We start from the raw sequence: 27,309 nt of genomic DNA, 5'->3' as shown, positions 1-27,309 counted from the left end.
AACTGACTGCTGCAGCTGGAAGCTACTGCAGAGACTGATACAGTTCACTGAACACACACACACACACACACACACACACACACACACACACACACACACACACACACTTTTATATTAAACCATTAGACAATTGATTCATATGTCTGTAGTAATGAATATGAATGTATCTCAGATAATAATCACAATATTTTTCATGATTGGTCTCACAGTGGTACAAACACAGTAACAACTTTGTACTGATGACCTGATAGAAACTGAAGGAAAAAAATTAGTTACATTGAAGTAAATGAAAAAAGAGGCAAAACAGGTATTTTTGTTCCTTCATTAAAACATATGAAATGTGATATGAAGTTATATATTGAGAACATCAGACTCCTTAAAGCTTGAAATAATCTTCTGTATCAAGGTGTCTCCACAGCTCAGCAGGTGATTGACAGTTGTGTGTAGACTCTACCTGCTACCTGTTCTAGCTGTGTTTACTTTCTCTCATATTCACTTTGTTATACAGAGCAGTAACAACGCTGCTGAAGAGAAAGTTTGGACTGGCAGTAGTGGATCTGTTAGATGAGGATAATATAATTGTTGCAGCATTAATGAAGAGAAAAAGATCCACTGGAAGAGCAGATATTCAGTGAGAACACTGAACATGTGGAAGCAGCTGCAGACTGATCAAAGCTCTCGTGGTGTCTACAGTTTGTGAATCGCAGCTACATGAAGATTATTGTTTGAAAAGTTGCAGATAACTTACATTATGATCCTCTGAGCTCCAACAGATGAAGCACAAACATCTGCTGGTGTAAATATAGACGCTCAGACAGAGAGGTGTAAAACAACCTTTATTATTCAGCAGCACATCAGTACAGCTTTACACCAGTCAATCCCACAATCTGTCTACAAGCTTCCTGTCATCGTCCTTCCTACATCCTTTGGAATCCACATTTCAATAAACTGAGATAAAATAGTCACAACTCCAGTATTTCCCTGATGTCAAAGATATCACAGATCAATATGAATGTTGGAATCATTTTTCCTGTTGTCTGACTTGATAGATGTCTTCATGTCTGTCCTAGAATCAGTTTCTTATTTGCTTCACCAGCTCCATCCCACATTCAGACTGGCTCTCTTAAAAGTGTATTCAGGAGTAAGAGGGTTTATATCCTATACTTACTCCGGAATATATCAAATCATAGGGTGGGAACTGTTAGGAGTGAAACGCAAATGGGAAGAAGACCTTGAGTGTAATTTTGAAGAAGCGGAATGGGAATCACTGTGTATTGGTAGTCAGTATTTCTCTTTTAACAGTAGACATAAAATTATACAATACTGTCTCATTCATAGAATATACTACACACCTGACAGGTTGCACAGAATAAAACCTCAGTATTCTGAGTTCTGCCCAAGATGTAAAACTGGAACAGGAACACTGATACATATGTTCTGGTCCTGCCCATGTCTAAATACATCCTGGATCTCTATAGTTAATGAGCTAAGTGACATCATAGGAACAACCATCCCCACAGAACCAAGAATAATTCTATTGGGTGATACCTCCATGATAAAAGTCAATAAAAACAACCTCAAATTTATTAGAATTGCCCTCATCATAGCCAACAAATGTTTAGCTATGCAATGGAAAGATGAACATCCACCTACATCTGCTAGATGGACTGATGAATTAGCATCGTGTCTAGCAAATGAAAAGATAATGTATAACTTGAAGGGAAAGCCTGGAGAGCTTAAAAAGATTTGGGGAGGTTTTCTAACATTCAACATAAGTATTGAATCCAACTGTCATTTGTGAGTCAGTGTTTTGTTTCCTTTTTTCAATTTATATTTTATTTATTTGTTTTTGCTCTATCCCACTCTTTTAACTAAACTGATACACAAGAGCTGTTATCAATTCCCTCTCTGCAACTATACTGTTTTTTTTGTTTCTTCTTAATAGTCTGAACTGTTGTAACTTATCCCTCTCTCTTTGTATAGGTACATATCCTGAAGTAATTAGGAGTTGGACCTGAAGGGGCAACCCAAACGCCAGAAGAAAACGTCAACGTTTCTGCAAACCACAGAAACGTTGAATATATACGTTACAACACGCGTAATACGTATCATATCAACATTTCTACAAACGTAGCATATTAACATTTCTACCTGTTGAATAATGATGTTTTATGGTGTGACAACGCTGTGGTTAAGGTCTGGTTAGGTTTAGGTACAAAGACCACTTGGTTAGAGTTAGGGAAAGATCATGGTTTGGGTTAAAATAAAAATAAAAAATAAAATAGAAACAGCTGATGTCTCACTAAAAAAAGCCAGTTTTCTCACCAGAAAAACGGCTGCAAATGTCCTGACGTCTCACTAAAAACACCTGCTTTTGTCGGTTGAAACTGGAAGCAGACATTGGTTTTGAGGTGGTCTCGAACCGTGTTCTCTGCTGATTTCCAACTTGCTGCCAAGGAACTTACTAACCATCCACCGACCCCTCCTGCTCCTAATAATAGGAAAGATCAGCTCATATAGATCACATGTGAACTACATCACTTTAGAAATGTTGAGATGATACGTATTGTTGAAATGTTAATATGCTACGTATTACACATGTTGAAACGTAGATGTTCAACGTTTCTGTGGTTTGCAGAAACGTAAACTGCCAACGTTTTATTCTGGCGACCAGGCTGGAAGGGGTGGGTGGGAAAGGGAGGGATGGAGGGAGGGTTGGGCTGATATGACTTCTATGTTATTATATTTTTGTACATCGTTGCATTATTCAGCTCAAGGTTTGTTAAATTCAAAACCAATAATAATAATGTTGAGTGTATTCAATAGATTTTCATGAGGAAAACTCCTAAATTTATCTACAAACTGTTTATTTATCTCTGTGGTGATTTTTAGGACTTTCACACGAGTAATTTCACATTTTGTACTTCGGAAAAAATAAGATACACAATAAACAAAATGATGAACTGAAAACAATTTTTTATAATAAGCCTCAAAATTATTAGATTACAGAATTCACATCAGTGTTTCTAACCGCTTGATGGAAATCAAAAGAAATTCTCTCCCTCAGATTGTCACTCCTTTATGTTATGGATGATGTAAATGTTGTGTTCTGCCAGCAGTGAGGAGGAAACAGCATGATATGTTGAGGACAGCTACAGTTGACTGACTCTGTGTGTTTGCATATCTGTCCTGCCTCTCTGCTCCCAGCCGTTAAGAGGCCAGTGTTGATCAGTGGCTGTCCAGACCTTTCAGAGCCACTGACACGCCAGCAGCACAATGATGATGTCACTGACTCTACTCCTGGCCACCCTGGGGCTCCTTGTTCAGGGTGAGACTCTCTAGTGAAAACTTTGCTTCAGGATGCAACCAGGTTCACCACAATGATGTTCTGCTGTGATGGAGAAACACTGAAACAAGCAGCATTTACCTTCTTCCATCTATTCTCCATGTTAAAGAAATGATACTCTTCTGTTTTCATGTTGATCATCTTTCTCCAAGCTGGATTTGTCTCAGTAACCCTTCTCCTCTTTTTCATGTTTTCCAGGTTCGTCAGGACAAATCACTGTGACTCAGTCTCCTGGATCTCAGTCTGTTGTTCCAGGACAGACTGTCTCCATCAGATGTAAAACCAGTTCAAATGCTTATGGCTACCTCAGCTGGTACCTTCAGAAAACTGGAGAAGCTCCTACACTCCTGATTTACGGAGCTACAAACCGTCAGCCTGGAGTTTCAGATCGTTTTAGTGGAAGTGGATCTGGGACTGACTTCACTCTGACCATCAGTGGAGTTCAGGCTGAAGATTCAGGAGTTTATTACTGTCAGCAGGGTTACAGCTTCCCGTTCACACAGTGATACAACGTCGTACAAAAACCTCCCTCAGCTTAAGAGGAACTGATCTGACTCAACAGCTGCACTCAAACAAAAACAACAGAGGTTTTAATATTTTAATTTGAACATTTTAACACTAAATATTCTGTATTTTACAGAAAAATATTTTTTTAAAATAATTTCATTAATACAGAATGTGAAACATTTGGCTGAACATCAAATCTATCCTCTGTTGAAGTATGATTTCAATTCTTTAATAAGTTTAATCTACTGACTACAACACATGAACACTAAAACTATTATTATTTATTTATTTCATCTCTTACTATTGTTCATGAAATACTCAAACATACAATTTTTTAGAAATAAATTACAAAATGTTATCATGATAAAATCCACTATCATTTGTGTTGTAAATTACTAATCATGTCATGTGACATATATTTGTCATTTTGCATGTTTTTATTCCAGCAGCAAGTATTTATAATATAAACCAAAAAAACATTTAATTGATTATGTAATTAATTAATACTTGAATTCTTTCCCTTTTTCAACTCTTTCATTTGTCTTTGTGTTTCAACTCTTCAGCAGAAGCAGTTTGTAAAAATGTCCAAGGTTAAAATGTCAGATCACACTCATTTTATATCTCTTTATGCTGATGATATTTTGCTTTTTATTTCAGAATTAGAACATATTTCTGAGGGTTTTGTGATTTTGTTTAAAAGATTATGTATATGCTTTTAATACATCTGAAAAAATAAAAATATTAGACTCTTTGCACTGAGACACTTCAGTAACATAAGATGTTACTGAATATTGTTAATGTTAATAAATATTTCATTAAAATTACTCAATTACTAAGTATTACAGACAAATCTGAAGTGACTCCAGCAAAGCATTTTCTACAATTATTATGACTTTACTGTAAACTATGAAAACAAATTATGGACTTACTACCACCATGACTGTGTAGGATTAATCACATAATATCTAAGAGTGTTGTTTGAGTGTAAATACTTTCCTAATATACAGTATATGAATCAATACATTATGTGATCTTACATTTTCCTTCTGAAGTCTTCATAGAGCAGTTGAAACATTTATAACTCAGTTTTTTATCACGATTTAATATCATTATTGTTACCATTAAGAGAAAATAATTAAGACACTTTTATAATAATAAACATGAAAACAAGTGATTTGATGAACAGATCTTTATTGTCTGGAAATACTGAAATTATATTGAAACATTACAACAAGCAAGTAAATATTGTTACTGAAACATGTGAAATAAAAGAGAGAGATAGTTGCAGAGATCAGAGTGAGAGCAGTAGCAGAGTAAAAGCAGTAGCAGTGAGTCAGGTCAGGACTAGGAACACTGGTCTCTCCTCAGTGTCTCTGAGACTGGAGTCTGGGAGCCCTGGGTGGCCTCACAGGTCACAGAGCCCACCTTCCTCCACTGGTCTGCAGGGAGCCTCAGGGTGCTGCTCCAGCTGTAGCGGCCATCATTCTGCAGCACCCCGGGGCTCCTGCTCTGCTCCAAGCTGCTGCTGCTGCCGTCCACCTTCCAGGCCAGACTCCAGTCTGAGGGGTAGGCCTTGTTGGCCAGACACACGAGCGTGGCCTCCCCCTGCTGCAGCTCCTCGCTGGAGGGGGGCAGCACTGTCAGGGTGGGGGTGACTCGACCCACTGGAGGAGGAGACAGAGAGACAACATGAAGAAAGTTCATGCAAAGAGAAAATAAACTCCACCCTGTTGGTTGCAGCAGAGGAGGCTGCTGGTTCTGTTGGTCTTCCTCAGACTGGATAAAACTGGTCCTCAGTGTTTCACTTCCCTCTCTGAGCTCAGTAACCATGGCAACAGACAGGCATCACTGATGAACCATGGCAACAGACAGGTTTCAGTACTAAAGATAAAAGGTTCCAAGCAAACAATTCTTCAAGTACTTTAATTTACTCAAAAACTTAAACATCAATGTTAAAGAAGTAAATATTATGCCTTACTTAAAGGCAGAAATACTTTTATTTGAGCATCCATATTTTTAAATTGAAGCCAAAACATTAAAGAGACAGTTTGTGTTTAATCTCCTCATTTACACAGGCATCACTACTGAACTATGAAAACAGACAGACTTCACTAATGACAAATATTTTAAGCACTAAAATACTTTTTCCAACTTATAAAATTAATCCTATTAATACAACATGAGGTTAAATCAGCTACAGTGATATTATGGTATTCACTGGTTATAATGAGGATGTGACATGTCATGAAATTCATTGTTCTGAGAGGAAGATTGAGTTAAACACATGAAATGTTTCCAGATAAAACACTCACTAAATAAGTGTCTGGTAGATTTCTTCAGATGAAATTATATAATCACTACGTTAAATTAATCAAGAATATTTTCTGTCATTCAGACTCTGAAAACTGAACTATATTGTCTTCAAATAAGCAGCTGTACTTTTTAATAACAGTATAAATGATATGAATGTAGAAACTGCCTAAACTAAAGTTTCTGTGTAACTAAAGACTTCTTTGATCAGACGGATTTTTATCTGTTTTTATCACAGTGAAGTCTGTAGTGATCACTGTAAAAATGTAAAATTTATAAAACTACCAGCCAAAATGTCTAAGTAAAGCCTGAATTTATCAACTGAAAATAGAATAAATGATGAAGTTACGTTCTTGTAGAAATTAAAGGTACTTACAGTTAACATCCAGTCTGGTTCCTCCACCAAAAGTCCTCCACAGTGATACAAACTGACTGAGTCGTCGTACAAAAACCTCTCACTGTAGAGAGACACGGCTCTCTGACTTTGAACACAACAAACTCTACAGAAAGTTCCTGTTTTATTTCATATGATTTTTGTTTAAAAAGTCCCCAATGTTTCACAGTTAATCATGTAATAAATAATAATAATAGTAAACTTTATTCATATAACACTTTTCTTAACAATGTAACAAAGTGCCTTCCAAAAGAAAATAAAACAAAACATGGCAGATAAAAATAAGGCAAGTAAAGATGTAAAGACAGAAGCACAGAAGTAACAATAGAGATGCACAATAATACTAATAATAAAACAATAAAATGCTCAAAAGTTAAAAAAAAAACAAAACAAAAACAATAAAAGAGTAAGATCAATTAATAGGTGTAAAAACAGTAAATGAAACATCAGACATTTCCAAAAGCCTTCACAAAGAAAGAAATCTTAAGACTAGTTTTAAAAGAAACTAGAGACGTAGTGTGTCTGATTTCAGTAGGCAAGGAGTTCCAGACTGTGGGGGCTCTAAAAGCAAAAGCCCGATCACTCTATGTCACAAACTGTGACCTGGGAGTGACCAACAGGGCTCCATCTGCAGATCTGAAGGGTCGAGGGGGCACATACCAGGTCAATAAAGCAGATATGTAACAAGGATCAAGGCTGTTTAATGCCTTAAAGGTGAGTAATAAAATTTTAAAATCAATGCAAAAGCTAACTGGGAGCCAGTATAGGGAGGCAAGCACAGGAGTAATGTGCTCATACCTTTTAGTCCCAGTAATGAGACAAGCAGCAGCATTTTGGACCAACTTGAGATGGTGGAGGGAGCCCTGGCTGATACCTGAATAAAGTGCGCTGCAGTAATCAAGCCGAGAGTAGATAAAAGCATGTATAATTATTTGAAGATCGGCAAAAGATAAAAATGACCTAATTTTAGAGAAACACAGCTTGACAATATTTTTTGACTTGCTTATCATAACAGAGGTTGGCATCAAATATTACCCCCAGATTCCTAGCAGCCTGTGTAATGTTGTTTGACAAATCTCCAAGGTTTGCACCAAAAGAGCTGATAGAATTTGGGAGACCAAACAGCATGACCTCAGACTTGTCATCATTAAATTTAAGAAAATTTTGGGACATCCAGGATTTAATGTCAGAAAGGCAAGATTTGAGTAGGCTGTTTGGATCTGAGGGTTTTAATGGTAAGTATAACTGTATGTCATCAGCATAAAAGTGATAAAGCACATCATGATTCCGAATAAGTTGGCCAAGGGGCAGCATGTATAAGGAAAACCGAAGGGGGCCAAGAACTGAGCGTTGAGGGACCCCACAATTAAACTGAGCTGTTGTGGAGGTGGAGATACCCAGAGCGACAGAAAAAGTTTGATTGAGAACGTATGTTCGTAATTAACTAAGAGCCGGGCCCTTGATGCCAACCCAAGTCTCCAGGCAATTTAGGAGGATACTGTATTTGACAGTGTCAAATGTGGCACTTAAATCTAAAAGCACTAAAATCGAGCAGTCACCTCTGTCTGCAGCTGGAAGTAGGTCATTAGTGACCTGATTTTAAATGAATTTCTCCAGAACCTTGGATAAAAAAGACAGTTTGGAGATAGGCCGTTGTAGTTGTTTAAAGAGAGAAGGTCCAAATTGGGTTTTTTAAGTAGAGGGTGGACAATAGCATGCTTAAAACTATCAGGAAAAGAACCGGAGGTCAGGGAATTATTAAAAATGTGCAGAATAACAGGAGTAACAGTGGGAAATATAACTCTGACAATGTAATGGGTTGGAACTGGGTATAAGTGTCAGGAGTATCATGTTGAATGGAGAGAATGCAGGGGGCAGGCTGGATTTGGGACCTTATAATCTCCACCTTGCTAATGAAATGAGCAAGAAATTTGTCAGAGAGCTCAACATCCAGTTGAGTCTTGTGTCCTTGTTTTAAATGGTGTAATTTGATCTAGGATGGATAGGCTCTGATCGTTAAAAGAATTTAAAAGAGCATTAGGATGAAGAGAAGATAAAAACAAATTAAAAGATAAAGAATTAAAAGCATCACAGAATTTAACAGTGGAACCAGCATTAAGAATGCGAGAGCTAATTGTAGGGTTGGGACTAGTAGTGCAGATCAGGAGTGGAACTTTAAAGACGACAAACTAAGATACTCAAAAGAGAGACCAGAAGAGAGAACTAAATCCAAGGTATGGCCCTTAGAATGTGTAGGCTCATTAACAGATTGAGTGAGGTTAAAAGAACGGAGTAACAAGATGGCATTTAAGACCCGACTTATAAAACACAGCAAGACCACCTCTTCCTCCAACTATATTAAAATAAGCAAATACAGTTGGCGTGGCGTCGTTCAGAGGAACAGTGTCCCCCTGCGACAGCCATGTCTCGCTGGTCATAAAAAAAGTCCAGTAATTAAAGACAATAAAATCACTAATGATAAAAGATTTGTTACTAATGGATCTTATATTTAGGAGGCCTAAGTTTTTTTGGAGAGAAAGCAGTAGGGGTATTTGCATATTTATTGTTCAATTTGTCTGAGAATAAAATCGATCCCCGTAGCATTAAATTTAACCAGACAGAAGACGTTCTGAAAAAAAATCTGTCTGCAGTCATCAAACCAAATCCACATAAAAATGATCACTGACACATAGGTAATCAATACTCTGGTAAATTGATTGATCCATTGATTAAACAGCATCATCAGAGTAATCCAAGTCCCTGTTGGAGTCAGTCAGAGCATTTCCATAGAGAGCCACTTTGCATCAGCAGCACCATGCTCCAGTGCTCTGGGAGAGTTTATAGTCCTGAGAGTTGAACACTGGATGACTGACAGCTGTCCTTCATCACAACAGAAGCCACAGAAATCCTCCTCATCAAAAACATGACTTTGATCTTCGTCCTCATCTGGACTCTCCTCTGCTGCTGCTTCACAGGTAAAGTCCAGAGAATCAAACTCCTCTCCTCTATCAACATCCGTCCCTCTGAAATGAAGCCAACAAAACCATCAAAACCATGACGCTGCTTTATGTTTTTGTCTCTGTATCCTCAGAGTCCAGAGGCCAGGTCACAGTGACTCAGCCTGCAGCAGTGACATCTGCTCTGGGAGGCTCTGTCTCTATTACCTGTGAACATAGTCAGCAGGTAACTGTTTTCAGAAACAAAACCAAAGATGGTTTATCCTGGTACCAACAGTTTACTTGGCTGACCAGCGAGCATCAGGGACTCCAGAACGTTTTTCAGGCAGTGGATCAAAAACCGACTTCACTCTGACCATCAGTGGAGTTCAGGCTGAAGATGCAGCAGTTTATTACTGTTTTGGTGAACACTATGTCAACAGTCAGTTTGTGTTCACACAGTGAAAAAGCGTCGTACAAAAACCTCCCTCAGTCAGACTGAACAGAAACTGAACTGACTGCTGCAGCTGGAAGCTACTGCAGAGACTGATACAGTTCACTGAACACACACACACACACACACACACACACACACACACAGACACCAGTAGGTCTTTAACAAGTATATACAGATCGTTCACAATCTTCCATCATAAATGTAAATATATATCAATGCAAATATAATTACAAATGTTTATTAGACATGGAGGACTTGTTTCTCTTCTCCTCTTTAGATTTTTTTGGACTCCTGGTTTCTTCCGTTAGGAAATGCATCAGCATCTCCAACACGTTCTCACTCCCAACTTGTCACATATGGAAGCTTGGTCAGGACCCCGTAGCGTCACTTTTTAAAGCACTGGGTATCCCTTTAGTGTCATTTTTCAACGTGCAGTATCACAGCACTCACTGTTAAAAAAATCATATTTTATGGTGTGACAACACGGTGGTTAAGGTCTGGTGAGGTTTAGGCACAAAACCCACTTGGTTAGGGTTAGGGAAAGGTCATGATTTGAGTTAAAATAAAAAATAAAATAAAACTGGCAAGGAACCATGCTCTGTGATGATTTCCAACTTTCTGCCAACAACGTTACAACCCCTCCACCTCCTAATAAGAAAGTCAGCTTATATAGGGCTTATATAGGACAGCAAGGTGCGAGTCTTAGTGCTGACAGAGCTGAGTAGTAATTAACAATTTCTTTAAATGAGCTCTAAATGAACTATACGTGTCCAGTTCTCTAATAGTTGCTGGGATGGAGTTCCATTCTAGTGCGGCTTTAACAGAGAATGCAGACCGACTGAAAGTACTTTTTCTGAGTGGGATGATGCAATCCCCTCTTGCTGCACCTCTTGTGAACCCATATGCAGTTGTTCTTATGTTGACAAACTGTCTGAGTGGAGGAGAGGTCAAACCATATATAATCTGGTACATAAGACAAACATCTACATATTTAATCGAGTTTTCCCAACTCAACAAGTTATATTTTTTTAAGATTGGGCAACGATGAAAATGTACTGGTTTCTTGTCAAGGAAGTGTTCGTTTATACAAAGACTCTATTGGTTTTAGAGTAGTGTTGCCAGCCTGCGACCAGGTCGTTAAACAGTAAATGATATGGGAAATGACCATGGAATGCATGTACATCTTAGCCGCCTCTGTTGACATATAATCTCGCATGAACCTGAAATTTGAAAGATTGAATTTGACCCGGTCACAGACCTTTTTCACCTGAGCCTTGAATGAAAGTTTGGAGTCAATCAAAACACCAAGGTACTTGTATTCAGATACGACCTGTAGCCTCTCCCCTGATACAAAGAAATCCGGCTCTACACTAGAACTGTTTGTCTTGGTGAAAAACATACATACTGTTTTAGACACATTTAGTTGCAAATACCATTGATTTAACCATGCTGTTACATGAGTCATGGAGTTTGTGAGATGTCTACATCTAATTATTTACAATTACATACAAGGTAAAAATCTGATGTATCAGCTACAAAATTACAGTGAGTTCTCCCAGCAGTGAGGAGGAAACAGCATGATATGTTGAGGACAGCTACAGTTGACTGACTCTGTGTGTTTGCATATCTGTCCTGCCTCTCTGCTCCCAGCCGTTAAGAGGCCAGTGTTGATCAGTGGCTGTCCAGACCTTTCAGAGCCACTGACACGCCGCCGGCAGCACAATGATGATGTCACTGACTCTACTGCTGGCCACCCTGGGACTCCTTGTTCAGGGTGAGACTCTCTTGTGAAAACTTTGCTTCAGGATGCAACCAGGTTCACCACAATGATGTTCTGCTGTGATGGAGAAACACTGAAACAAGCAGCATTTACCTTCTTCCATCTATTCTCCATGTTAAAGAAATGATACTCTTCTGTTTTCATGTTGATCATCTTTCTCCATGCTGGATTTGTCTCAATAACCCTTCTCCTCTTTTTCATGTTTTCCAGGATCATCAGGACAAATCATCCTGACTCAGTCTCCTGGATCTCAGTCTGTTGTTCCAGGACAGACTGTCTCCCTCAGATGTAAAAGCAGTTATAGTACCAGCTACCTCCACTGGTACCTTCAGAAAACTGGAGAAGCCCCTAAACTCCTGATTTATCAAGCTACAAACCGTCAGCCTGGAGTTTCAGATCGTTTTAGTGGAAGTAGATCAAATACTGATTACACTCTGACCATCAGTGGAGTTCAGGCTGAAGATTCAGGAGTTTATTACTGTCAGCAGAGTAGCAGCTTCCCGTTCACACAGTGATACAACGTCGTACAAGAACCTCGCTCAGTTGAAGAGGAACTGATCTGACTCAACAGCTGCACTCAAACAAAAACAACAGAGGTTTTAATAATTTAATTTGAACATTTTAACACTAAATATTCTGTATTTAACAATAACGAAAAAAAGATTTTAAATACTTTCATTAATACAGAATATGAAACATTTGGCTGAACATCAAATCTAACCTCTGTTGAAGCATGATTTCAATTCTTTAATAAGTTTAATCTACTGACTACAACACATGAACACTAAAACTATTATTATTTATTTATTTCATCTCTTACTATTTTTCATAGAAACCATCAAAACCATCAAAACCATGACGCTGCTTTATGTTTTTGTCTCTGTATCCTCAGAGTCCAGAGGCCAGTATACAGTGACTCAGCCTGCAGCAGTGAGATCTGCTCTGGGAGGATCCACAACCATCAGCTGTAGGGTCAGTCAGGATGATTTTGTTTCTAATTACTTAGCCTGGTACCAACAGAAAGATGGAGAAGCTCCTAAACTTCTCATTTACTATGCTACCACTCGAGCATCAGGGATTCCAGATCGTTTTACAGGCAGTGGATCAAACTCTGACTTCACTCTGACCATCAGTGGAGTTCAGGCTGAAGATGCGGCAGTTTATTACTGTCAGAGTTTCCACTATCCCGGCAGTCAGCGTGTGTTCACACAGTGAAAAAGCGTCGTACAAAAACCTCCCTCAGTCAGACTGAACAGAAACTGAACTGACTGCTGCAGCTGGAAGCTACTGCAGAGACTGATACAGTTCACTGAACACACACACACACACACACCAGTAGTTATTTCACAAGTATATGCAGATCGTTCACTATCTTTCCTCATAAATGTAAATATATATCAATACAAATATAATTACAAATGTTTATTAGACATGGAGGACTTGTTTCTCTTCTCATCTTTAGATTTTTTTGCACTCCTGGTTTCTTCCGTTAGGAAATGCATCAGCATCTCCAACACGTTCTCACTCCAACTCGTCACATACGGAAGCTTGGGTTAGGGTTAGGGTTAGTTGGGAGTGAGAACGGGCTGGCATCTCAGGCATCATTTCATTCACACCATTAAAAAGATCAGCTTGTATGCTGATGACATCCAACCAAACATCACAAAATCCTAATTTTTCCTTCTTTCAGTTACTAATCAGATCAGAAGTTATAAAAAGTGTTCTAACTATTCTCACTATTTTTAAATTTGCATTAGATCTTTTTTTTCTTGTTTTATTTTACAAAAACAAAAACACATATTCAATACTCACACACATAAACAAAAACAACAGACATACCACATATATACATATACATACACATATACAAACATACATATATGTACAAACATGTCAAGCACTATATGTGATTGTGGTTCAAAAACATTCACTTATACAGCAATTTAAATTAAACACGTCATGTTATAGAAGGAACTAAATAAAAAAGAGATAATGTTAATTTATGATAACAAAGAATAATCATAGTTCTGTATCCCAAGTTTTTGATATTGTCAAGATCTCCCATTTATTTATGTCTGAGCTTTTTGCTCTGCTTTTAATAATGAAATATTATTATTTAATAATGATCTTTTCCTGCAAATATTAACATTTTAAATGTAATATGAAGGAACTCAAAACCAGCTTTTTTGGAGAATCAAATATATAAAGCTTGCCAAGCAGCACAATAATATTCAATAACATATTTTTATCATCTTGATAACCCCAAATAATATTGAGAGGGGATAAAGGTAAAAGGATTGCTTGTTCAGATAACCAATTTGCCACCTGCTGCCAAAAGGATGAAACCACTGGACAATACCAAAATAAACACATAATATCCTCCTCCTCATCACCACAAAATCTACAGATATTATCCACAGTCATTCTCCATATCTTAAGCATTTTTCTTGTTGGTAACATCTTATATTTTTTTTAACTGAAAGGCCCATAAATAAGTAGAACAAGATGATGAGTAAATACATCTAAAAATGTTTAACCAAGGAAGAGGAGTATCAAACACATCATTCCAATATGTTTAAAAATAATATGGATGAGAAGTTATATTCTCAAAGGACATAAAGAAATGATACATATCTTAAATAAATGTGTATTCAATAGAATACACATTTAAGAAATCAAACACATTTAATGAAGAAACACCTCCATCTATCTGTAAAACTCTGGATTTGAGGCCTTTCACATCACTAGTTGCACATTCTGCACTTGAGAAAAACAAAATATCAACCATGTTAAAAAAACTGAAAACAATTCTGTGAAATTAGCCTCAAAATTCTTCCGTTACACATTTCACATCAGTCTTTCTAACTGCTTAATGAAGTTCTCTCCCTCAGATTGTCACTCCTTTATGTTATGGATGATGTAAATGTTGAGTTCTCCCAGCAGTGAGGAGGAAACAGCATGATATGTTGAGGACAGCTACAGTTCACTGACTCTGTGTGTTTGCATATCTGTCCTGCCTCTCTGCTCCCAGCCGTTAAGAGGCCAGTGTTGATCAGTGGCTGACCAGACCTTTCAGAGCCATTGACACGCCGGCAGCACGATGATGATGTCACTGACTCTACTGCTGGCCACCCTGGGGCTCCTTGTTCAGGGTGAGACTCTCTAGTGAAAACTTTGCTTCAGGATGCAACCAGGTTCACCACAATGATGTTCTGCTGTGATGGAGAAACACTGAAACAAGCAGCATTTACCTTCTTCCGTCTATTCTCCATGTTAAAGAAATGATACTCTTCTGTTTTCATGTTGATCATCTTTCTCCAAGCTGGATTTGTCTCAATAACCCTTCTCCTCTTTTTCATGTTTTCCAGGTTCATCAGGACAAATCACTGTGACTCAGTCTCCTGGATCTCAGTCTGTTGTTCCAGGACAGACTGTCTCCATCAGATGTAAAACCAGTTCAATTGTTGGTAGCTACCTCAGTTGGTACCTTCAGAAATCTGGAGAAGCTCCTAAACTCCTGATTTATTATGCTACAGACCTTCAGCCTGGAGTTTCAGATCGTTTTAGTGGAAGTGGATATGGCACTGACTTCACTCTGACCATCAGTGGAGTTCAGGCTGAAGATTCAGGAGTTTATTACTGTCAGAGTTATAAATCTATCAACAGTCAGTGGGTGTTCACACAGTGAAAAAGCGTCATACAAAAACCTCCCTCAGTCAGACTGAACAGAAACTGAACTGACTGCTGCAGCTGGAAGCTACTGCAGAGACTGATACAGTTCACTGAACACACACACACACACACACACACACACACACACACACACACACACACACACACACACACACACACACACACACATTTTCAGATTAAACCATTAGACAATTGATTCATATGTCTGTAGTAATGAATATGAATCTATCACAGACAATAATCACAGTATTTTTCATTATTGGTCTCACAGTGGTACAAACACAGTAACAACTTTGTACTGATGACCTGATAGAAACTGAAGGAAACAAATTAGTTACATTGAAGTAAATGAAAAAAGAGGCAAAACAGGTACTTTGTTCCTTTATTAAAACATATGAAATGTGATATGAAGTTCTACATTGAGAACATCAGATTCCTTAAAGCTTGAAATAATCTTCTGTATCAAGGTGTCTCCACAGCTCAGCAGGTGATTGACAGTTCTGTGTAGACTCTACCTGTTACCTGTTCTAGCTGTGTTTACTTTCTCTCATATTCACTTTGTTATACAGAGCAGTAACAACGCTGCTGAAGAGAAAGTTTGGACTGGCAGTAGTGGATCTGTTAGATGAGGATAATATAATTGTTGCAGCATTAAAGTCAAAAATCAAAATCCAGACTCACTTTTCAGACCCATGTGGAACACCTATCAAGCAAACTGAAGGCCAAAAATGGATTTTTGTATAGAAACTAATCATGTTTCTCTTCTGCTAGTCTGTGAAGGAAGGTTGTCGCACACTCGTCACCACGATACTAAAAATATACTTTAATAATTTACCAACGTTTCCACATGACAGTCTTCTTCAGGGTATTGAGGGACATAACAGCTCAACAGACATTATATAGGAGATAGGACACAGATGTGTCTGTCATGGGGAGGAGTGTCCTCAATCACATTTACATACTGTTGGAGGAGCAAGTACCTGATTCACATGACATTTAAAAGTCACATCAGGAAAACATGATACGATTGATCAATAGCTTAGATCATACAGTGCATCAAAAAAAAATATCTCCATATAAATGCACAATACATTTGATAAAAGGTTAGTTATACAATATGTCAAAAGAATATCAGAAAAGATCTCCATATAAATATCAAATCGTGGCTACGAGTGTGCGACTACCTTCCTTCACACCTTTCCTACTTTCATGGTGGTCAGCAACTCTCCAACACTGGTTTGTGTTCCTCCTCTCTCTCATCCTGAGAATCTCTTCTGCTAGTTGAAAGACCATTGTACAATCTACAATTCTGTGTGTGCTTGATTATGGTGATATTTTATATATGCATGCTTCTCCCTCCACCTTAAAGCTTCTTGACTTGAGTGTATCACAGAGCACTGCTCTTCATCACAGCTGATGAATTCCTCACTCACCATTGCATCTTATATGAAACGGTGGGATGGTCCTCCTTAACAAACAGAAGGCAGCAGCATTGAATGTTGTTTATTTATGAGGCTGTACCGCAAAAACTGCCTGGTTCCCTCTGATCTCTGGTTACATTTAAATACAGTACTTACAATGTCAGGACACATTTTAACATCAGCTGATCCTCTTGTTCACACTGAACTTGGAAAAAGTGGGTTCAAATACTCTGCTGTGTACAGTGTTTGGTTTGTCCCTTCTGGGCTACTGTAGAAACATGGCGGTGCAACATGGCAGGCTTCGTGAAAGAGGACCTGCTCCCTATGTAGATATAAAGGGCTCATTCTAAGATAACGAAAACTATTCTTATTTTCAGGTGATTATACACTAATTAAAACATACTTATGAATATTATATTCCATTTCTGCCAACAGATCCTCCTAAATCTTACACACTGGTCCTTTAAATGAAGAATTAAATCAATGAATAAATAATGAAAAGAAAAAGATTCACTGGAAGAGCAGATATTCAGTGAGAACACTGAACACGTGTTTGTTTGTTTGTTTGTTTATTTAACAGGGACAGTGCACATTAATAAACATTGCTGTAAATGCACCAGTTAGTTGCTGGGATGGAGTTCCATTATAGTGCAGCTTTAACAGAGAATGCAGACCGACTGAAAGTACTTTTTCTGAGTGGGATGATGCAATCCCCTCTTGCTGCACCTCTTGTGAACCCATATGCAGTTGTTCTTATGTTGACAAACTGTCTGAGCGGAGGAGAGGTCAAACCATATATAATCTGGTACATAAGACAAACATCTACATATTTAATCAAGTTCTCCCAACTCAATAAGTTATATTTTTTTAATATTGGGCAATTATGAAAATTTACTGGTTTCTTGTCAAGGAAGTGTTCGTTTATACAAAGACTCTATTGGTTTTAGAGTAGTGTTGCCAGCCTGCAACCAGGTCGTTAAACAGTAAATGATATGGGAAATGAACCTGAAATTTGAAAGATTGAATTTGACCCGGTTACAGACCTTTTTCATCTGAGCCTTGAATGAAAGTTTGGAGTCAATCAAAACACCAAGGTACTTGTATTCAGATACGACCTGTAGCCTCTCGCCTGATACAAAGAAATCCGGCTCTACACTGAGAGAGCATTGCTTTAACCATGCTGTTACATGAGTCATGGAGTTTGTGAGATGTCTACATCTAATTATTTACAGTATAAACGAGGTAAAAATCTGATGTATCAGCTACAAATTACAGTGAGTTCTCCCAGCAGTGAGGAGGAAACAGCATGATATGTTGAGGACAGCTACAGTTCACTGACTCTGTGTGTTTGCATATCTGTCCTGCCTCTCTGCTCCCAGCCGTTAAGAGGCCAGTGTTGATCAGTGGCTGTCCAGACCTTTCAGAGCCACTGACACGCCGCCAGCAGCACAATGATGATGTCACTGACTCTACTGCTGGCCACCCTGGGGCTCCTTGTTCAGGGTGAGACTCTCTTGTGAAAACTTTGCTTCAGGATGCAACCAGGTTCACCACAATGATGTTCTGCTGTGATGGAGAAACACTGAAACAAGCAGCATTTACCTTCTTCCATCTATTCTCCATGTTAAAGAAATGATACTCTTCTGTTTTCATGTTGATCATCTTTCTCCAATCTGGATTTCTCTTCAGTAACCCTTCTCCTCTTTTGCATGTTTTCCAGGTTCATCAGGACAAATCACTGTGACTCAGTCTCCTGGATCTCAGTCTGTTGTTCCAGGACAGACTGTCTCCATCAGATGTAAAACCAGTTCAAGTGTTAATAATGTGCTCAACTGATACCTTCAGAAACCTGGAGAAGCTCCTAAACTCCTGATTTATTATGCTACAACTCTTCAGTCTGGAGTTTCATATCGTTTTAGTGGAAGTGGATACAGCACTGACTTCACTCTGACCATCAGTGGAGTTCAGGCTGAAGATTCAGGAGTTTATTACTGTCAGCAGGGTTACAGCTCGTTCACACAGTGATACAACGTCGTACAAAAACCTCCCTCAGCTGAAGAGGAACTGATCTGACTCAACAGCTGCACTCAAACTAAAACAACAGATGTTTTAATAATGTAATTTTCAACATTTTAACACTAAATATTCTGTATTTAACAAGAAAAGATTTATTTTAAATACTTTCATTAATACAGAATATGAAACATTTGGCTGAATATCAAATCTAACCTCTGTTGAAGTATGATTTCAATTCTTTAATAAGTTTAATCTACTGACTACAACACATGAACACTAAAACTATTATTATTTATTTATTTCATCTCTTACTATTTTTCATAGATACTCAAACATACTATTTTTTAGAAATAAATTACAAAATGTTATCATGATAATATTTATTATCATTTGTGTTGTAAAATTACTAATCATGTCATGTGACATATATTTGTCATTTTGCATGTTTTTATTCCAGCAGCAAGTATTTATAATATAAACCAAAAAACATTTAATTGATTAAGTAATTAATTAATACTTGAATTCTTTCCCTTTTTCATCTCTTTCATTTGTCTTTGTGTTTCAGCTCTTCAGTAGAAGCAGTTTGTAAAAATGTCCAGGGTTAAAATGTCAGATCACACTCATTTTATATCTCTTTATGCTGATGATATTTTGCTTTTTATTTCAGAATTAGAACATATTTCTGAGGGTTTTGTGATTTTGTTTAAAAGATTATGTATATGCTTTTAATACATCTGAAAAAAATAAAAATATTAGACTCTTTGCACTGACACACTTCAGTAACATAAGATGATTGGAGGATTTTTCATTAAAAATACTCAATTACTAATTATTACAGACAAATCTGAAGTGACTCCAGCAAAGCATTTTCTACAATTATTATGACTTTACTGTAAACTATGAAAACAAATTATAGACTTACTACCACCATGACTGTGTAGCATTAATCACATAATATCTAAGAGTGTTGTTTGAGTGTAAATACTTTCCTAATATACAGTATATGAATCAATACATTATATGATCTTACGTTTTCCTTCTGAAGTCTTCATAGAGCAGTTGAAACATTTATAACTCAGTTTTTATCAGGATTTAATATCATTACTGTTACCATTAAGAGAAAATAATTAAGACACTTTTATAATAATAAAGATGAAAACAAGTGATTTGATGAAGAGATCTTTATTGTCTGGAAATACTGAAATTATATTGAAACATTACAACAAGCAAGTAAATATTGTTACTGAAACATGTGAAATAAAAGAGAGAGATAGTTGCAGAGATCAGAGTGAGAGCAGTAGCAGAGTAAAAGCAGTAGCAGTGAGTCAGGTCAGGACTAGGAACACTGGTCTCTCCTCAGTGTCTCTGAGACTGGAGTCTGGGAGCCCTGGGTGGCCTCACAGGTCACAGAGACCACCTTCCTCCACTGGTCTGCAGGGAGCCTCAGGGTGCTGCTCCAGCTGTAGCGGCCGTCATTCTGCAGCACCCCGGGGCTCCTGCTCTGCTCCAAGCTGCTGCTGCTGCCGTCCACCTTCCAGGCCAGACTCCAGTCTGAGGGGTAGCCCTTGTTGGCCAGACACACGAGCGTGGCCTTCCCCTGCTGCAGCTCCTCGCTGGAGGGGGGCAGCACCGTCAGGGTGGGGGTGACTCGACCCACTGGAGGGGGAGACAGAGAGACAACATGAAGACAGTTCATGCAAAGAGAAAATAAACTCCACCCTGTTGGTTGCAGCAGAGGAGGCTGCTGGTTCTGTTGGTCTTCCTCAGACTGGATAAAACTGGTCTTCAGTGTTTCACTTCCCTCTCTGAGCTCAGTAACCATGGCAACAGACAGGCATCACCGATGAACCATGGCAACAGACAGGTTTCAGTACTAAAGATAAAAGGTTCCAAGCAAACAACTCTTCAAGTACTTTAATTTACTCAAAAACTTAAACATCAATGTTAAAGAAGTAAATATTATGCATTACAGAAAGGCAGAAATACTTTTATTTGAGCATCCATATTTTTTAAATTGAAGCCAAAACGTTAAAGAGACAGTTTGTGTTTAATCTCCTCATTTACACAGGCATCACTACTGAACTATGAAAACAGACAGACTTCACTAATGACAAATATTTTAAGCACTAAAATACTTTTTCCAACTCACAAAATTAATCCTATTAATACAACATGAGGTTAAATCAGCTACAGTGATATTATGGTATTCACTGGTTATAATGAGGATGTGACATGTCATGAAATTCATTGTTCTGAGAGGAAGATTGAGTTAAACACATGAAATGTTTCCAGATAAAACACTCACTAAATAAATGTCTGGTAGATTTCTTCAGATGAAATTATATAATCACTACGTTAAATTAATCAAGAAGATTTTCTGTCATTCAGAAAACTGAACTATATTGTCTTCAAATAAGCAGTTGTACTTTTTAATAACAGTATAAATGATATGAATGTAGAAACCGTCTAAACTAAAGTTTCTGTGTAACTAAAGACTTCTTTGACGGATTTTTATCTGTATCACAGTGAAGACTGTAGTGATCACTGCAAAAATATAAAATTTATAAAACTAGCAGCCAAAACGTTTAAGTAAAGCCTGAATTTATCAACTGAAAATAGAATAAAAAAAGAATTTAAATTCTTGTAGAAATTAAAGGTACTTACAGTTAACATCCAGTCTGGTTCCTCCACCAAAAGTCCACCACAGTGATACAAACTGACTGAGTCGTCATACAAAAACCTCTCACTGTAGAGAGACACGGCTCTCTGACTTTGAACACAACAAACTCCACAAAAACAGTCTCAGTCTGTGAAACACAGCTGGATGATATGAAAATATATAACAGTAGGCCAATAATTTATATTCTTATTCTAAAATGAATCATTTTGTTTCATGTTTACTGTATTTTAAATTATGTCTTGAATGAAAACTGAGTGTTGTAGATGTAAAATGAATCAAAACAGACATTTCTGAAGACAATCTGTTCACAGAACATAAATGAAACACAGAAAATGATCACTGACACATAGATAATCAATAATCTGGTAAAATGATTGATCCATTGATGAAACAGCATCATCAGAGTAATCCAAGTCCCTGTTGGAGTGAGTCAGAGCATTTCCATAGAGAGCCACTTTGCATCAGCAGCACCATGCTCCAGTGCTCTGGGAGAGTTTATAGTCCTGAGAGTTGAACACTGGATGACTGACCGCTGTCCTTCATCACAACAGAAGCCACAGAAATCCTCCTCATCAAAAACATGACTTTGATCTCCGTCCTCATCTGGACTCTCCTCTGCTGCTGCTTCACAGGTAAAGTCCAGAGAATCAAACTCCTCTCCTCTATCAACATCCGTCCCTCTGAAATGAAGCCGACAAAACCATCAAAACCATCAAAACCATGACACTGCTTTATGTTTTTGTCTCTGTATCCTCATAGTCCAGAGGCCAGGTCACAGTGACTCAGCCTGCAGCAGTGAGATCTGCTCTGGGAGGATCCACAACCATCAGCTGTAGGACCAGTCAGGATGTTTATGTTTATAACTCATACCACCGTTTAGCCTGGTACCAACAGAGAGATGGAGAAGCTCCTAAACTTCTCATTTCCAGTGCTACCTATCGAAGATCAGGGATTCCAGATCGTTTTACAGGCAGTGGATCAAACTCTGACTTCACTCTGACCATCAGTGGAGTTCAGTCTGAAGATGCAGCAGTTTATTACTGTCAGAGTCTCCACTATCCCAACAGTCAGTGGGTGTTCACACAGTGAAAAAGCGTCGTACAAAAACCTCCCTCAGTCAGACTGAACAGAAACTGAACTGACTGCTGCAGCTGGAAGCTATTGCAGAGACTGATACAGTTCACTGAACACACACACACACACACACACACACACACACACACACACACACACACACACACAGATGATTTATGATGTTCATAGTGTCTCTATCAGTTTTCCTCCTGAAGGTCAAACAGTCCACCTCCCACCTCAACAACCTCTTACTGAGTCAAACAAATATTTAATCATTCAAGATTCATCTTGACTCAAAAATGTCAAATCTATCAAACAGAGACATTCTGTTCTTTCATGCTGCCCCATCATCACCTCAGCTGTTAAATCCTCTTCATCACATTATGTTATGACACATCTCACACTCATCATCGTTCTCTGTATAAAAAAGTTGGATGAACTTCATAACTGACAAGATAGAATAATCATCTCATGATGTTCACTCATAAAAGTCAACTGTAAAAGCTTCCAAACTACCTCACGTCTTCTCTCATTTCAATCTAGTAAACTAAAGTACATAGTAAACTTGGCAGAATTTGCTCCAGATACTCTTCATCTGTTAAAATTTAATGAAGTGCAAACTGCCCCGAGCTAGATTCTTTCATTCCCCTTGAAGATTTTTAAACTTCAATTATTTACAGTATGTGCAACGTAAAAATCTGATGTATCAGCTACAAATTAATTACAGTGTATTCAACCCAATACAAAAATCACTAAAAGAAAATAATGTGATTATAGTTCATTCATTTAAATACAATGTAGACATTTGACTAGTGAATTTTCCCAGCAGTGCATGTGAAGTCAGATCATATAATGACTACCTGCTAGGGTTGGGCCCAAATACAAATATGTTATTCAGCAAAGCACAAATATTGTTTTTTTTTTTTTTGTTTTTGTTTTTTTTACGAATATTTGTTCCATACAAATATTTTAAACAGTATTAGTTTTTGAGAAGACAATAAACATGACAAATACCAGCGTGCAGGTCGGTTACATCACTATCTCAGTGTCTCTCCTCTGCTCCGCTGTTACGTCTATCAGCAGGTCTCAACGAGGGGAGTCACATCCACCTGCTACATGACATGATACATTGATGTTATCATAGATGCTGAGCTTAACTTTCACTGTCATATCAATAATGTTACAACATCAGATTTCTATCACCTCAAAAAATATCTCAAAAATCAGAGGCTTTCTGTCAAATTCAGACACTGAAGAACTAGTACATGCATTTGTCACAAGCAGACTTGACTATTGCAATACTATTTTTTCTGGACTCTCGAAAAACTGTTAAGCGCCTGCAGCTTATGCAGAATGATGCTGCACGTATTTTAGACGAGACTAAGAAAAGTGCACATATCACACTTGTTCTTAATTCCTTGCACTGGCTTCCAGTAAATGCTAGAATTGATTTTAAAGTCCTCCTACTCGTCTACAAGGCACTGAATGGCACTGCTCCAAATTATATTAAGGAATTGCTTGTGCCATATGAACCAACAAGAAGCCTCACATCATCAGCCAGTGGTCTCCTTGTTGTCCTCCATGTGAGTGCTCTAAAGCAGGAGAAGCTGCATTCAGCTATTATGCTCCATACAGATGGACTGACTTTCCAAGTGATATTAGAGATGCCCCAACACTTAGTTCCTTTAAAAGTAGACTTAAAACATTTCTGTTTACTGTTGTGTTTAACTAGGTTGAGCAACTCTCTGCTGCTGTTTTAACTGAATTATTATGTACTTTAATTACCTATGCGTCCACGTATACAATCATATGTTTGCTTGCTTTTATGTATGATGATATGTATGCTTGTATTTTATGTATTTATAATTGTATTGCTCTTGCCCTTGTGAAGCTCATTGTGTTGCTTTCTGTATGAAATTTGCTCTATAAGAAAATGTGACATGACTTGGAAGGGCAGATATTCAGTGAGAACACTGAACATGTGGAAGCAGCTGCAGACTGATCAAAGGTCTCGTGGTGTCTACAGTTTGTGAATCGCAGCTACATGAAGATTATTGTTTGAAAAGTTGCACATAAGTTACATTATGATCCTCTGAGCTCCAACAGATGAACCACAAACATTTGGTAGTGCAAATACAGACACTCAGACACAGAGGTATAAATCATCATCAATACAGCATTACGCCAGTCAATCCCACAATCTGCCTACAAGCTTCCTGTCTCTGCTCCTCCATCCCCATGCTGAAATACAGAACAATATAGTACAGAGCAGGACAGAGAGGACACATGTGAGGGACACCATGTAGAACAGACTCACTGTTTCTGTTAAAATGTTCTCCTTTCATCCTTTACTTTGACATGCTTTAAAAACTACCATAATTTAAGAGTAAAATGGTGACAAAAAATGATAAAATCCCTGTGAATATACCCAGAGACAAACTCAGTATCTGTAGATTCATTGAACACAGTAACATGTGACAGCAGTTTATTATTGTAATAATATGTTTGTACACAGATGATTTGATGAAAGTTTCTTTATTGTTCATACATACAAAAATGATCAGCATTACTGCAAGCATTAAAGAAGTATCACTTGAGAATGTGATGATTATGTTAATTAGTCAGAGCATTTCCATAGAGAGCCACTTTGCATCAGCAGCACCATGCTCCAGTGCTCTGGGAGAGTTTATAGTCCTGAGAGTTGAACACTGGATGACTGACAGCTGTCCTTCATCACAACAGAAGCCACAGAAATCCTCCTCATCAAAAAAATGACTTTGATCTCCGTCCTCATCTGGACTCTCCTCTGCTGCTGCTTCACAGGTAAAGTCCAGAGAATCAAACTCCTCTCCTCTATGAACATCCATCCCTCTGAAATGAAGCTGACAAAACCATCAAAACCATCAAAACCATGACGCTGCTTTATGTTTTTGTCTCTGTATCCTCAGAGTCCAGAGGCCAGGTCACAGTGACTCAGCCTGCAGCAGTGAGCTCTGCTCTGGGAGGATCCACAACCATCAACTGTAGGGTCAGTCGTGAGGTTGATGAAGGTTGTGGCAGTTCTTTTTCCGACCCCTGTTTTGCCTGGTACCAAAAGAAAGATGGTGAAGCTCATAAACTTCTCATTTACGGTGCTACTTCTCGAGAATCAGGGATTCCAGATCGTTTTTCAGGCAGTGGATCAAAAACTGACTTCACTCTGACCATCAGTGGAGTTCAGGCTGAAGATTCAGGAGTTTATTACTGTCAGAGTGCACATATTATCAACAGTCAGTTTGTGTTCACACAGTGAAAAAGCGTCGTACAAAAACCTCCCTCAGTCAGACTGAACAGAAACTGAACTGACTGCTGCAGCTGGAAGCTACTGCAGAGACTGATACAGTTCACTGAACACACACACACACACACACACACACACACACACACACACACACACACACACACACACACACACACACACACACACATTTTCAGATTAAACCATTAGACAATTGATTCATATGTCTGTAGTAATGAATATGAATCCATCTCAGATAATAATCACAATATTTTTCATGATTGGTCTCACAGTGGTACAAACACAGTAACAACTTTGTACTGATGACCTGATAGAAACTGAAGGAAACAAATTAGTTACATTGAAGTAAATGAAAAAAGAGGCGAAACAGGTATTTTGTTACTTTATTAAAACATATGAAATGTGATATGAAGTTATACATTGAGAACATCAGATTCCTTAAAGCTTGAAATAATCTTCTGTATCAAGGTGTCTCCACAGCTCAGCAGGTGATTGACAGTTCTGTGTAGACTCTACCTGTTACCTGTTCTAGCTGTGTTTACTTTCTCTCATATTCACTTTGTTATACAGAGCAGTAACAACGCTGCTGAAGAGAAAGTTTGGACTGGCAGTAGTGGATCTGTTAGATGAGGATAATATAATTGTTGCAGCATTAATGAAGAGACAAAGATCCACTGGAAGAGCAGATATTCAGTGAGAACACTGAACATGTGGAAGCAGCTGCAGACTGATCAAAGCTCTCGTGGTGTCTACAGTTTGTGAATCGCAGCTACATGAAGATTATTGTTTGAAAAGTTGCACATAAGTTACATTATGATCCTCTGAGCTCCAACAGATGAAGCACAAACATCTGCTGGTGTAAATATAGACGCTCACACAGAGAGGTGTAAAACAACCTTTATTATTCAGCAGCACATCAGTACAACATTACACCAGTCAATCCCACAATCTGTCTACAAGCTTCCTGTCATCGTCCTTCCTACATCCTTTGGAATCCACATTTCAATAAACTGAGATAAATTAGTCACAACTCCAGTATTTCCCTGATGTCAAAGATATCACAGATCAATATGAATGTTGGAATCATTTTTCCTGTTGTCTGTCTTGATAGATGTCTTCATGTCTGTCCTAGAATCAGTTTCTTCTTTGCTTCACCAGCTCCATCCCACATTCAGACTGGCTCTCTTAAAAGTGCATTCAGGAGTAAGAGGGTTTATATCCTATACTTACTCAGGAATATATCAAATCATAGGGTGGGAATTGTAAGGAGTGAAACGCAAATGGGAAGAAGACCTTGAGTGTAATTTTGAAGAAGCGGAATGGGAATCACTGTGTATTGGTAGTCAGTATTTCTCTTTTAACAGTAGACATAAAATTATACAATACAGTCTCATTCA

General features: G+C 38.1%; 1 pseudogene and 5 gene segments (V, D, J or C); 4 read left to right on the top strand and 2 right to left on the bottom strand.

The window, feature by feature from the left end:
- Positions 1-3,276: 3,276 nt before the first annotated feature.
- Positions 3,277-3,852, top strand: LOC121912432. The segment is given in 2 exon segments: positions 3,277-3,328; positions 3,545-3,852. Coding segments are annotated over 2 exon segments (360 nt in total).
- A 1,366-nt stretch (positions 3,853-5,218) lies between these two features.
- LOC121912446 lies at positions 5,219-16,274 on the bottom strand (the record flags this gene model as incomplete). The annotated part of the segment is given in 2 exon segments: positions 5,219-5,517; positions 16,105-16,274. Coding segments are annotated over 2 exon segments (312 nt in total), but the record flags the coding sequence as incomplete, so codon positions are not given.
- Positions 11,673-12,371, top strand: LOC121912435. The segment is given in 2 exon segments: positions 11,673-11,724; positions 11,941-12,371. Coding segments are annotated over 2 exon segments (357 nt in total).
- A 2,021-nt stretch (positions 16,275-18,295) lies between the features above and the next one.
- On the top strand, positions 18,296-18,869 carry LOC121912444 (annotated as a pseudogene).
- Positions 18,870-20,196: 1,327 nt separating this feature from the next.
- Positions 20,197-21,558, bottom strand: LOC121912450 (the record flags this gene model as incomplete). The annotated part of the segment is given in 2 exon segments: positions 20,197-20,516; positions 21,525-21,558. Coding segments are annotated over 2 exon segments (354 nt in total), but the record flags the coding sequence as incomplete, so codon positions are not given.
- Positions 21,559-21,689: 131 nt separating this feature from the next.
- On the top strand, positions 21,690-25,906 carry LOC121913421. The segment is given in 3 exon segments: positions 21,690-21,705; positions 22,140-22,172; positions 25,563-25,906. Coding segments are annotated over 3 exon segments (393 nt in total).
- Positions 25,907-27,309: the final 1,403 nt, after the last annotated feature.

This window comes from Thunnus maccoyii, chromosome 15, assembly GCF_910596095.1.
Source record: "Thunnus maccoyii chromosome 15, fThuMac1.1, whole genome shotgun sequence".
Taxonomy (NCBI): domain Eukaryota; kingdom Metazoa; phylum Chordata; class Actinopteri; order Scombriformes; family Scombridae; genus Thunnus; species Thunnus maccoyii.
This window is presented reverse-complemented; position numbering and strand designations above follow the sequence as displayed.